The following is a 13,405-nucleotide window of genomic DNA, read 5'->3' as shown; positions in this document are numbered from 1 at the left end:
AAAGTGTGGCATGTGCTCCTGTCCATGTTTATATTTATGCAGTATATGTTATCTTGTAAATGTTTGACAAAATAAAAGCAAACAAACAAACAAATAAATAAATACCTGTATTCTGCTCCTCCCTCAGTTTCTTAAACTTTGCTTATGCCACTCACCACTTTCATGAGATAGATATTGATTGGGAAATTTGGGTATTCCTGGAGGTTCCTGATGGTTGTTGTCTGAATGGACTCTCCTCCACACTCTACAATGAGGCTGGGATTGTTCACAACCATCAGATTGTAATTCTTCATGTCTCGAAGACCCCAGGCAAGAATCTGGGGGGAAGTTTGGCAAAAGAGTAAGTTGAATCATCCATCGATTGTGTATAAGATCACCCCCATCTCTCTCAGTTGATTTCAGTTCTTAATAACTTCATGCGCACATCTCTCTCTGTACAGCTTTCTTGGCAGCAACATGGAAGTGGTTTTGCCAAGGTTCTCTCCTGAGGTATAGAACTTAGGACATATAATTAATGTGGTTGGAAGGGACCTTGGAGGTCCTCTAGTCCAACTCCCTGTTTCCTAGTCTTGGTATTTTGGATGATTTGCTAGTGCATGTATCTCAAACCAAGTCTAGCATACACTCTGTCAGGCCTGCAGCCATCTTTTCTTTTGGATCTCAGGCCTGCCACACTTTCTATTATTCTACTATGCATTTTATATTGTGGGAAAATGGGAGGGGGGATTGAACAGATGCTATGTAGCCATAACAAAATTCTTTCTAGAAAGCCAAGGTCATCCTTTGTCTCTACACCTCTGCATCTAACTGGAACTGGATGGATGGAACTGCCAGCATGGCAGTGGGAGATTGGACCATGTGATGGACTTATGGGTGTGGGGGCAAGATCTTGAACTTTCAACTGGGTGGGGAAAACTGGGAAGCTTTCAGATTCGAGTTTTCCCAGATGTGCCAACATGGCTCTCTTAATAAATTGGAGCTTTGAGAAGTACTTTGCCTCAGACTCTGATTGTATTTTGGATGCTATTTGGAACCCTGACACATTGTATCTATCACCCACATGCACTAGAGCTGTGATGGCGAATCTATGGCACATGCAGTGCCCTCTCTGTGGGCACATGACCCGTTGCCCCAATTCAGTTCTGCTGCTTGCCACCTGAACTGTTTCACAAGCTTACCTCCACAGCCATCAGCCGCAAAATGGGCCGGATTCCTTTGGGGATTGTATATACACCATCTTTCCAAGTAGGAGGTGGAAGTTTCCCCATGGATCCGTCCTGGAAGAAGAAAAGGGAGAACTTTCTGAAGTTGGCTTTCAGATGAATGTACTAACTAGATACATGAACCATCCTCCTGAGATATTAACACATGTCAGGTGCAAAGAATCAGGATGACTCGTAATTCCAGTTCAGATGACTTATTGTTCAAGCCTATACATAAGAATCTAGTCAGTCAGCACTAAATTGGTGCTTGATAAGAGTTAATGGAGTTCAAGAGGGACTGGACTTGGAAACTACTCAAGGAGAGAAGCAATCTGGAGTTAAGGAGAAAAGTCCTAACAGTGAGGACAGTTAACCAGTGGAACAGAAGTTTCCTTCAGAAGTTGTGGGTGCTCCATCACTGGAGGTTTTTAAGAAGAGACTGGACAGTCACTTGTCTGAAATGGTATAGGGTCTCCTGCTTGAGAAGGGGGCAGTCCAGTCTTTTCTTGAAAGCCTCCAGGGATGAAGCTCCCACAACTTCTGAAAGCAACTTCTGTTCCACTGGTTGATTGTTCTCACTGACAGAAAATTCCTCCTTATTTCCAGGTTGAATCCCTCCTTGGTCAGTTTCCATCCATTATTCCTTGTCTGGCCTTTGGGTGCTTTGGAGAATAGCTTGACCCCCTCCTCTCTGTGGCAACCCCTCATATATTGGAAGACTGCTATCCTGTCTCCCCTGCTTCTTCTCTACCCTAGACTAGCCATGCCCAGTCCCTGCAACCATCCATCGTATGTTTGAGCTTCCAGTCCCCTAATCATCTTGTTTGCTCATCTCTACACTCTTTCTAGATCTCAACATCTTTTTGATAGTACTTGTGACAGTTCCTATAGAGTTCTCAAAAACATGTCATGTAGCGTTGTTTGTTTGTTTGTTTTACCTTCCTGTCCAAGAGAAGCTCAAAAGCGGCCATGAGATAACCATTCTCCTCTTCGTTTTTGGTGATAGGATGCTTCTGGAGACGGGGTATCTTTCGTGAATTGAGATCCAGGCACACAATTGGAATGCAGATGCATCTTCCCATAAAATCATTGGATCGGGCCTATCAGAAGGAAGTGACACAAAGCAGATAAGCATAGCAACCAGGTGGCCAAGAGCAAAGAAGAACACGTCTGGAGGTTGGGTGAGATAATACAATAACCAGCCAGATGTTGAAGGCATTTAGGGAATGTTCTACCATATGGAGAGTTAGATGTTCTTTGTGAGTTATAATTCTCTGTAACTTCTATGACAGGGTCTCCAACCCTGGCAACTTTAAGACTTGTGGACTTCAACTCCCAGAGTTCCTCAGCCAGAACTCTGGGAGTTGAAGTTCACAAGTCTTAAGGTTACCAGGGTTGGACACCCCTGATCTATGAGGTACATCTTGAAATGACAAGAACCAGTGGGTGTGTAGTGGTGAATATTTTGAAGCAGGACTAAGGAAACAGGTTTACATTCTGATTACACCAAGATGACCCTCTTGGTGTAATCTGGGGCCATCTTTTCAGAATAGAATAGAGCGGGAAGAGATCTTGGAGGTCTTCTAGTCCAGCCCCCTGCTCAAGCAGGAGAACATATACGATCTCAGGCAAGTGACTGTCTAGTCTCTTCTTTAAAACATCCAGTAATGGAGCATCCACAATTTCTGGAGACAAGCTGTTCCACTGGTTAATTGTCCTCACTGTTAGGAGGCTTCTCCTTAATTCCAGGTTGCTTCTCTCTCTGATCAGTTTCCAACCATTAGTTCTTGTCCTGCCATTGGGTGCTTTGGAAAATAATTTGACCCCTTCATCTTTCTGGCAGCCCCTCTAATACTGGAATAATGGTATCATGTCATCCTGCCTCATGGAGTTTGGTGCTCCAGAGGCTTCAGGGAAGCTCATGAAGCCTCCAGAGAGCCTCCGGGGGGGGGCAGGGGAGGCTCTTTTCGCCCTCCCCAGGCTCCTATATAGCCTCTAGAGCCTGGGGGGGGCAAAAAATGGCTTTAAAAAGGGTGAACTCAGCTCACGTGCCCTGACAAATGGCTCCGCGTGCCACCCGTGGCACGCGTGCCATAGGTTCACCATCACTGCTTTAGAGAGTGCTATTAGTACCTCCCTTGAGAACCTCACTTCTCATGAACCATGGAAAAGTCCTCCATACGTACACTTGAATCATAGTCAAAGATCTCCACTGCCACTATGGGGGGATCCTGCGCCGTCCCATGAGGCTCTCCATAAATCAAAATGTCTTCAAAGAGAAGGGTCTCATCCCAGCATGGGTGCAGCGTACCGTTGATAATGTGGGTGCAGTGGCTCATATGAAGGAAAGAGACATGGGCCACAGGATCTGTCAGAGACACAAAACCTCACTTCATTTTGCTTATTATTTAATTTGTACCCTGTCTTTACTATTATTTTTTGTTTTACAAATAACTCAAGGTGTCAAAGTGTGTAGAAATTCTCAGTCATCCAGGTCATGGTTCAGGGGTGAAATCCTCCCAGTTTGGCTTGAATTGGCAGTAAAAAATACCTTAAAAAGTGGAAAAAAGTTGGCCATGCCCACCCAGTCACATGACCCTCCCCCACCAAGGCACGCCCACAAAATCAGTGGCGAAAAAAATTAGATTTCACCACTGTCATGGTTATCCCAAAGGTATCTTTTTCAAGAGGCAACTGGACTTTCTTACTTTTTCTTTGAAGAGGTTTCATTCTCATCCAAGAAGCTTCTTCAGCTCTGACTTTCCCCACCATCCAGTCAGAGCTGAAGAAGCTTCTTCTTCTTCTTCTTCTTCTTTTTTAAATATTTTATTTATACAAGCATATCGTCTTTGCAGCACATTTTACATGTTTTACATTTCCATTGTGTTTCCTTTATCAATACATATATATCTTATATAACTATATCCATATCCATATTTTACACATCTTTCATACATACTACCGTATTTTTCGCCCTATAAGACGCACTTTTTTACTCCAAAAAAGAGGGTGAAAATCTGGGTGCGTCTTATAGGCCGAATGTAGCCACCTGGGCAGTGGTGGGTTTCTGCTGGTTGGTCAATGAACCCGGAAGCTCCGCCCCTGTCACTCACTCGCAAGTCCTTGGCGTTTTTTTGCATCGGGGCTTGCTGCAAGAGAGAGGGAGCAAAGACCTTTTCCGGATTGGTGGTGGTGGAGGTGCGGGCCCGTATTCACTAAAGCAAGTCCGGGGAAGTCCTTTGCGCCAGCTGGAAAAGGTCTTCACTCCCCCCCCCCCTTGCAGCATGCCCCGATGCAAAAAATGAAATGTCTTCTCGGGCTGGCCGGATCTCTCTCCAGATCTTGCAGCTTTTTCAGGGTTTTCTTTTTAAAAAACACCTGTCCGAACTATCTTGAAAACCTGCGATGTTGCTTTGGGAGGGGGCAGGCGGCAGCATTTGCCCCTGCCGCCCTCCCTGGGCACCTGCAGCCTTGGAGCCTGCAGCTTTAAAACAAGCTTTTGCACAGCTGCCCATCTTTCCCCTCCGAAAGCAACCTCGCAGGTTTTCAAGATCGTCTGCAGAGGCGTTTTTAAAAAAGAAAACGGTCTTTTTTGGGAGGGGGAACGGGCTGTGCATGGAGGAGCTGGCGGTCAGGGCGCCCTGAAGCAACGCCAGCCAGCATGTCCCTTAAGGGCAAGGGCAGCAGCGCTGCGCCCACCTCTGCCCTGCCCACTTCTCAGCAACGCGCCCCCACCTCCTCCTCCTCCTCAGCAGGCAGGCCGGGCAGGGGCATGGGCATGGCTCAGGAGGGAGCAGCCAACGGGGGGGGGGGGGGGGCTCTGGCCAGCCGGCAGCTGGTGCGAACTCCTCTCCTGTTCCTTCTTCTGCGGGGGGTGCTGCCTTGGTTTGACAGCCACCTCGTTTCCAATTGGGGGGTGGGGGAGAAATCCTCTGCATGGATCCCCCAATTGGAAGGAGGAGGCTCCATCCGTGGGGGGAGAGATCCCCCTCACATTCCTCGTCTTCCTGGATGGGCTCCAGATCAGTGAAGCCTCCTCCTTTTTAACCAGGCGATCTCTGTCTGTCTGTCCCTCTCTCCGTCCCAACTGGAGAACAACCTTTTCTGTCCCCTTACTAGCCCATCCGGGAAGATGAGGAACGCGAGGGGGATCCCTCCCCCCCCGCGGATGGGCTCCGAACCAGCGGAGCCTTGTCCTTCTTTTTAAGCAGGCAGCTATCAGAGAGAAGAAGGCAGCGCGGCTTGTGCAGCCGAAGATCGCCTGCTTAAAGATCGCTTGCTTAAAGATCGCCTGCTTAAAGAGAAAGACGAGGCTTCTTTTTAAGCAGGCGATCTTTAAGCAGGCGATCTTTAAGCAGGCGATCTTCGGCTGCACAAGCCGCGCTGCTTTCTTCTCTCTGATAGCTGCCTGCTTAAAAAGAAGGACGAGGCTCCGCTGGTTCGGAGCCCATCCGCGGGGTGGGGGAGGGATCCCCCTCACGTTCCTCATCTTCCCGGATGGGCTAGTAAGGGGACAGAAAAGGTTGTTCTCCAGTTGGGATGGAGAGAGGGGCAGACAGACAGAGACACACACACACACACACACAGACACACACACACACACAGAGTGAGTGATTGAGTGAGTGACAGACAGACAGACAGACACACACACACACATGTACACACAGAGTGACAGACAGAGAGGAAGGGAGGAGAGAGAAACACAGAGAGAGAGAGAGAGGGAGGGAGGGAGGGAGGGAGAGTGAGAGACAGACAGACACACACAACAGAGTGACAGATGGAGGAGGGAGGAGAGAGAGAGAGACAGAGATACAGAGACAGACAGACAGACACACAGAAAGAATGACAGAGAGAGACAGAGGGGGGGAGGGAGAGAGAGACAAAGAGCTACACAGAGAGAGAGAGACAGACAGACAGAAACACAGAGAAACAGAAAGAGAGAGAAAGAGAAAGAAAGGCAGAAAAAAATGAAAAAAGAAAAGAAAAAAAAAGAAAGTGGGAGAGAGATATGAAAGAAACAAACAAAGAAAGAAAACTTATGACCACAATTGAGTCCAAAATTGAGTGGCAATTGAGCCCAAAAATCTTTTTTTTCCCTAGATTTTCCTCCTTTAAAATTGGGTGCGTCTTATATTCCGGAGCGTCTTATAGGGCGAAAAATACAGTATATACATCTGATCCTCTCATGTTTCTTATTTCATCTGCAACACAATACAGCTCACAGTGAAGACAAAAGAAAAAAAAATATCCCTAACCAAATAAATCATATTAACAAACACCCAGTCCCATTACACCAATGTGAACAGGTTGCATGTTACGCTCCAATCCTTCACGTCCAACGTATTACTTAGCTATGTTATTTCGCATTGAGGAGTCTGACAGCCCATGGATAAAAACTGTTCCTCAAGTATCCTGTTTACCCGACTGGTTCAAACCGGCTATATCCTATCCCTGGTTTCAGGACTGTCCAACAATATAGATTTGGATAGTCACATTGCACTGAATTTAATTCCCTTTCTGTTACATCTTCTGGTCTAGATAATTCCCCATGGAATGGACAGTTATTTCCATAGGGAAGATAGAGATACAGAGAAAAGCTGCATTAAGCCAAATTAACTTAATCCCAGCACACGGGGAGGAATCTAGAAGCCACCATCTCCTCCCAACTTCAAAGGAAGAACAATACTTATGCCTTTGTACACCTCTGAGTAAATTAATAAGAATGTTCACAATAGTCAAAGAGGGGAGCAAGGGCGAACTAATTTTATCTTGGCTGGGCATGTAGGAAGCATCTCTTTTGTACAACTCACCCGCCGTCCCTTTCACAATGCTTTGCAGGAGATCCCTGGCTTGGTACATGTAGCAGCGCAACTGGAAGTACACTGGACCTGTCAGGGTGTATCATTTACAAAAAGAAAACAAAGAGAGAACAAAAGAAAATGTTAATACATATACTAGTAACAATAGTAATAATATAACTGAATAATTTTGGCTCAATTTCTTTTTATATCAATGGCAGGGTTCCAAATAGCATCCAAAATTAAAGTCTGAGGCATTCCTCAAAGTTCAAATTTATTAAGAGAGTCATGTTGGCACATCTGAGAAAACCCGAATCTGAAAGCTTCCCAGTTTTCCCCACCCAGTTGAAAGTTTAAGATCTTGCTCCCATGCCCACAAGTCCATCACATGGTCCAATCTTCCACTGCCATGCTGGCAATTCCACCCATCCAGTTCCGGTCAGGTGCAGAGGTGCAATGACCTTGGCTTTCTAGCAAGGATTTTGTTATGGCTACATAGCATCTAACTCCGTACTATCCACCCCCTCCCATTTTCCCACAATAGAAAATGCATAGTAGAATAAAAGAACGTGTGGCAGGCCAAAGATTCAACAGAAAATGTGGCTGCAGGCCTGACAATCAGCTTATTCATAATTCTGTTAATTATATTGGCATATTTATAAACATAAACCATCTTTATATTTAATTCATAAATAGCAATAATCTTTTTTCATCTAATTTGTACCTCTTATCTCTAACCACTCATAAAATCTATTCCATGTCAAGTAATATTCTGTGTCTTCTTTGTCTCTGCAAGGTCTAATATTTTTCAAATTACATCCTCATCGGATGGCATGTTCTCATTTTTCCAATATTGTGCAAATACAATCCTTGTGTCAGATTTCCTAAAGATGCCCTAATTGGTTCATAATTATTGAGTCAAGTTTTAACACAAAACCAGTGATTTATTAGGTGTTCCATAAGATAATATCTGTTCACAGTCAATCCTGTGCTTTGTTTGCTGTCAGTAAATGCAAAACTAAATCTTAGCATTTTAGGTTTATACTAATGGTATATACAAGAAGCAAAACAATTAGATTTTGTAATAGCTTTGCACCATGTAGCACAACCTTGTTAACTCTCAAGTGTTCCCCCTCTGCTACATATTCTGAATGGTCTGTGATTAATTAATACAGGTATATATATGCTTATACACATAGTGCTCGATTTACAACAGTTCATATAGTGACTGAAGTTACAACATCGCTGAAAATAGTGACTTATGGGGGGAAGAGAGATGATGTCACGACATCCCAACGTGCGATCTTGGTGCTCTGAGATTGCAGTTGATATTTCTGCCGCTGGATGGTCCATTTGGACCTAAACCATCCAGTACAGATGGTGATTGAGAAAGGCACCTCCTGCTGATCTCAGGGACACCGCAAAGTCCCTGAAAAATCCAGGAATAGCCTTTTTTTTTCAGCAACAGAAATGCAGCTAATGAGGCTGCTGAAGTTGGGACAGCTCTGGAACAGGAAGAAAGTGGAAAGAGAAAGTGTGTCAAATTAGTGAGGAAATTTTATTATTAGAGGAAGAGACTACCCAAGAAAAAAATTTAAATTAAGTTAAGATTGAAGACAGAAGACTGTAGGTGGTGAGATTGATCAGCATTGACTTTGTCAGGGGAAAAAAACGCCTGATATCTGAGATCAATGGATCGGGCTGATTCCCTTCCGCATATCTTTTGAGATATTAAGAAAATAAATAAAAGTCTTTGACAAGTATTCTAATTAACAAACAAACTTTAATAAAAGTAAATAAAAGTAAAATAAACTAATTGTTACATTTTGATAATGAAAGCTCCGTCTGCCAGCTCTGCTTGGCAGCCGGACAAAGAAGAAAGGAATTTTGGAATGTGTAACGCATGCGCAATAAATCACTTTCAGATAAGAACTTTTATGACCTGCGCAATAACTCTTTCTTAGTTTAACTCTTGAGTGTCAATTGATTCAGTTCAGGCCTAGCAAACTTTTTAACATCGTGACAGACTTTAATGTGTTATCCTGTTTCTAATTTTTTTTCACAGATGGAACTTTTGCAGGGGCTCCCTATTTTTTAAACTGAATGGATTAATTCTTTCTTCTTCTTTTTTCACTTTTGCTTACACCTATGGATTAAAATTCTCATATATATTTGATTGATTGGATTGCTTTTGATCTCCATTTAAGGGTTTTTTCCTTTCTTAAGCTTGGAATATAAAGAAGATAATAAGAAGGATTATAAAGAGGATTGTAACAACAAGAGGAAAAGCAGTTACACTGCCACTTAAAGGCTGGAGGCTGGATACATTGCTTTTTCTTCTTTCTCTTTGATCACTTGAGATTCTTTCAGTTTGTTTACTAAGAGTGATAGTAGGAAGAGCACACATTGTTTATACAGGTGCCTTTTGGGAGTTCTATCACTAGCTATTGGAAGGAAGACAACATTTTGACTTGAAAGATAATAAATGAACCTGTTTGAAGTTTATTAAAATAGCCTTGAATCCTATAGTGGCAGTGTCTTCAAAATTGAAGGAATGGCTCAGCAGGAAAAAGAAACTGTAACATTGCAAATGATTATGTTTGAAATTCAAAATCTATTAGTTGTGACAGAGAGAATTGAAAAGAGATTGAGAATATGGAATACAAAACAGAGAAATCTGATGGAGAAACTGAGGATGTTTACCAAATGAAGAAAGTGGAGGACAGAGTTCAAAAGATGGAAGAAAAAAATGAGCAAAGAGGTAAGAAAACTGTGGATACTGGGACAATAAAGTGAGCATGGTTGGTAATGGCAAGAGCGGAATATGGAAAGGGGAGATAGATGGATTGGAACTCTACCCCAGACTTCAAAGCACAGAAGAAAAAAAGAGAGAAAAATTGATGGAGATAAGGAGAGAAATCTTGACAAAAGCACTAGCGATAACCAAAGATAAGCTGATGGAAAGAACAGATGTTGGGTTTCAAGCTTTTATGAGATATGAAAGGAACAACATGTTGCCAAGAGAAGTTTATACAAGGCTTATTAAGAAAGTAACTAGAACATTAATGCTACAAATGACAAGAGATATAAGACCGTACTATTACTGGAAAGATACAGGTTGATGCAATGAAAATGTATAATCAAAACTAAGCTAAATTTAGTTTACTAGTAGTATGTATAAAATGAAGCGACAATAGTTATAGTTAAATAATGATTAATAATGATAACAATACATATAGATATATTAGTTTGATAATATGAAATTTTATATAAACAACATATGGAGAATCCAAAGGAGGTTTAAAAGCTTTATCTAGAATATGTCATAAAGATGTATTGTGATTGGATGATTTTAGGATAATTTAATAGAATGTTATCATATAATCCTATTCTAGATTTTGAATATTATATATAAAAGGATGTAAAAACAATTATAGTGAAATTAAGGTTGAGATATAATAATCGTGGTGTACATGAATATAGGTGAATTTAAAATATGCGATTTGATATGAAAAGCAGGTGGTGACTATGGAAGAGATGCATGGAAATATTGTAACCAACTGACACACTTTCTACAATTTGTAATGGAAGATTTATTTATTTTAATGTTTGTTTGTCTTTGTTCAAAAACAAATAAAATGTTTTTTAAAAAAGAAAATAGTGACTTATGACTGTTTTTCACACTTAGGACCATCGGGCATCCCCATGGTCACATGATCAAAATTCGAATGCTCGGCAAGTGATTCATATCTATGACGGTTGCAGTGTCCCAGGATCGTGTGATCCCCCTTTTCCGACCTTCCAACAAGCAAAAGTCCGTGGGGAAGCTAGATTCACTTAGTAACCCTATTACTAATTTAACAGCTGCAATGATTCACTTAACAAACGTGGCAAGAGATGTCGTAAAATGGGGCAAACCTCAACTCATTTCTCACTTAGCAACATAAATTCTGGGCTCATTTGTGGTCATAAGTTGAGGACTACCTGTAGTTGGGATTTCAATAAGGCATTTGACAGAGTAGAGTTCCACAGCCTATTTCTTGGTAAGTTAGAAAAATGTGGGATAGCATCACTACCAGATGGATTCGTAACTGGCTGACCAACTGTACCCAATGTGTAGTCCTTAATGGAACTATGTCTACATGGAGGGAAGTAGGCAATGGGGTACCCCAAGCTTCTGTCTTAGGCCCAGTAGTCCCAAAAGTGCTTTTTCAAGAGGCAACTGGACTTTCTTGTTTTTTCTTTTGAAGATGTTTCACTTTTCATCCAAGAAGCTTCTTCAGCTCTGACAGGATAATGGAGAATGGAAGGATTGATACTCCTTGCCGACAGCCGGTCATTTGCATCCTTTTAGAGGATTGTTAAAGCACTTGGACCAGGGTCACCTGAGTGGTGCAAATGGTTTCTGCAGTCTGCAATTTTTCCTTTGGAAATCGATCCCTACTCTCACACCATTCGAAGGGTCTTCATCCCAAATTGTATAGTTAAAAGTCTAGACATTCTCAGTCATCCAGGTCCTGGATGTCCCAAAGGTGCTTTTTTCAGGAGGCAACTGGACTCTCTTATTTTTTCTTTGGAAGATGTTTCACTTCTCATCATATAAATCCTTTGTCTCATATAAATCTTTCCATTCCCCACTGTCCTGTCAGAGCTGAAGAAGCTTCTTGGATGAGAAGTGAAACATCTTCAAAAGAAAAAACAAGAAAGTCCAGTTCCCTCCTGAAAAAGCACCTTTGAGACAACTAGGACCTGGATAACTGATCATTTTTACAGAACCTTAGACCAAGTACTCTTCAATATCTTCATAAACGATTTAGATGAAGGAATAGACAAGAGGAACTCATCCAATTTGCTGATGACACTAAGTTGGATGCAGGAGTGAAATCCTCCCAGTTCGGCCCAGTTTGGCTGAACCGGTAGGGACAATTGTAGTTGATTCTGCAAATCAATAGTAAAAATCACGGTTTTTTTCTTCCAAGGAAGCTTTTTTCCTGCTTTAAATGCTTTAAAAAGTGAAAAAGTTGGCCATGCCCACCCAGTCACATGACAGTCCCCACCAAGCCACGCCCACAGAACTGGTGGCAAAAAATATTAGATTTCACCACTAGTTGGATGGTTTTCAAAAGGATAAACTGGATAAATTGAACATCATTTATGGCTGTCCTTGCTTGAGGCAATCTTCCCTAACATTTCTGGTTGGGTCTTCTAATGTGTGAAGGCAAACCCCATCTGAAGGACCTCAACTGAAGAAAGATGGTTCTGGGAACTCACTCTTGAAGACGCAGAAGAGAAGAGGGGTGTTCATCTTCAAAAGGCCTTGGGAAGCCGGGGGTTCTACTTCAAGTTCCTCTTTTTCATCTTTCTTTCCTGCTTCGGTTTTGTTCTTTTTCAGTTGGCCACCAACCTCTACGCCCTGAAATAAAGGAGATATTCATAAAGCAACTTTGAGAAAGCAAAAGTTTGCATTTGGCTTCTCCTTTTGGCAGGGACATCCCCAGAACATGAAGATGGAGGTTGCCACCATGTGATTGAGCTCCATCCCCTTTTAATCATGCCTGTCTTTTTGACCTCCACCCTCTGGAGCAGTGGTCACCAACTGGTGGTCCGTGGACCACTGGTAGTCTGTGAGAAAATGTTGGTGGTCCTCAGAAAAATTATTTGCCTTTTTTATATTGCACTAAATCAGGGGTCCTCAAACTAGTTTAGTTTAATTTAGTTTATTAAATTTATGAACCGCCCCCTCTCCCCGAAGGGACTCGGTACAGACAAAAATAAAATATACAATAGACAACAAAAATACAAAACCCCAGATAAAACAAATTAAACACACAGTCTGTACAATAGTCATGAACTAACTGATAATTAAAACCAATTAAAACCAATTAAAATACCCCAGAATTTAAAAATTTAAAATGCCAGCCAGGAAGGTCAGGATTAGGTTATACTTATGATTGTGATTGGGCCAGGCCAGCTAATTGGAACAGGTGGGTCTTGAGTTTCTTACGGAAGGAGCGGAGATCAGCAGTAATTCTAATATCGGGGGGGAGGTCGTTCCAGAGGGTTGGGCCCATCACAGAGAAGGCCCTACTCCTGGGCACCGCCCGCCCGCATTGCTTAGCGGATGGTACCCGGAGGAGTCCCTCTCTGTGGGAGCGAATTGGTCGCAGGGATGTGTGGGGTAGGATGCGATCCCGCAAATAACTAGGTCCTGAGCCATGGAGCGCTTTAAAGGTGATAATCAACACCTTGAAACGCACCCGAAAAGCCACAGGTAGCCAGTGCAGACCACGCAGGAGCGGTGTTATATGGGAGTACCTTGTACTCCCCATAATTGTCCGTGCGGCTGCATTCTGGACCAGCTGCAGCCTTCGGGTGCATCTCAAGGGGAGCCCCATGTAGAGAGCA

The 13,405-nt window shown here is 42.7% G+C and overlaps 1 protein-coding gene across 1 annotated transcript in view; it reads right to left on the bottom strand.

The window, feature by feature from the left end:
• FER1L5 (fer-1 like family member 5) overlaps window positions 1–13,405 on the bottom strand; it is a gene marked incomplete at both ends in the record, with an annotated part of 116,643 nt that overhangs the window by 43,519 nt on the left and 59,719 nt on the right. The window contains 6 exons of the mRNA XM_081960703.1: window positions 156–317; window positions 1,179–1,277; window positions 2,141–2,302; window positions 3,389–3,570; window positions 7,013–7,090; window positions 12,272–12,413. Of these exons, the coding sequence (XP_081816829.1) occupies window positions 156–317; window positions 1,179–1,277; window positions 2,141–2,302; window positions 3,389–3,570; window positions 7,013–7,090; window positions 12,272–12,413 (825 nt within the window). The remainder of the gene's footprint in view (window positions 1–155; window positions 318–1,178; window positions 1,278–2,140; window positions 2,303–3,388; window positions 3,571–7,012; window positions 7,091–12,271; window positions 12,414–13,405) is intronic.

The sequence above is a fragment of the Natrix helvetica genome (genome assembly GCF_964273705.1).
Source record: "Natrix helvetica genome assembly, chromosome: 8".
Classification (NCBI taxonomy): Eukaryota; Metazoa; Chordata; class Lepidosauria; order Squamata; family Natricidae; genus Natrix; species Natrix helvetica.
This window is presented reverse-complemented; position numbering and strand designations above follow the sequence as displayed.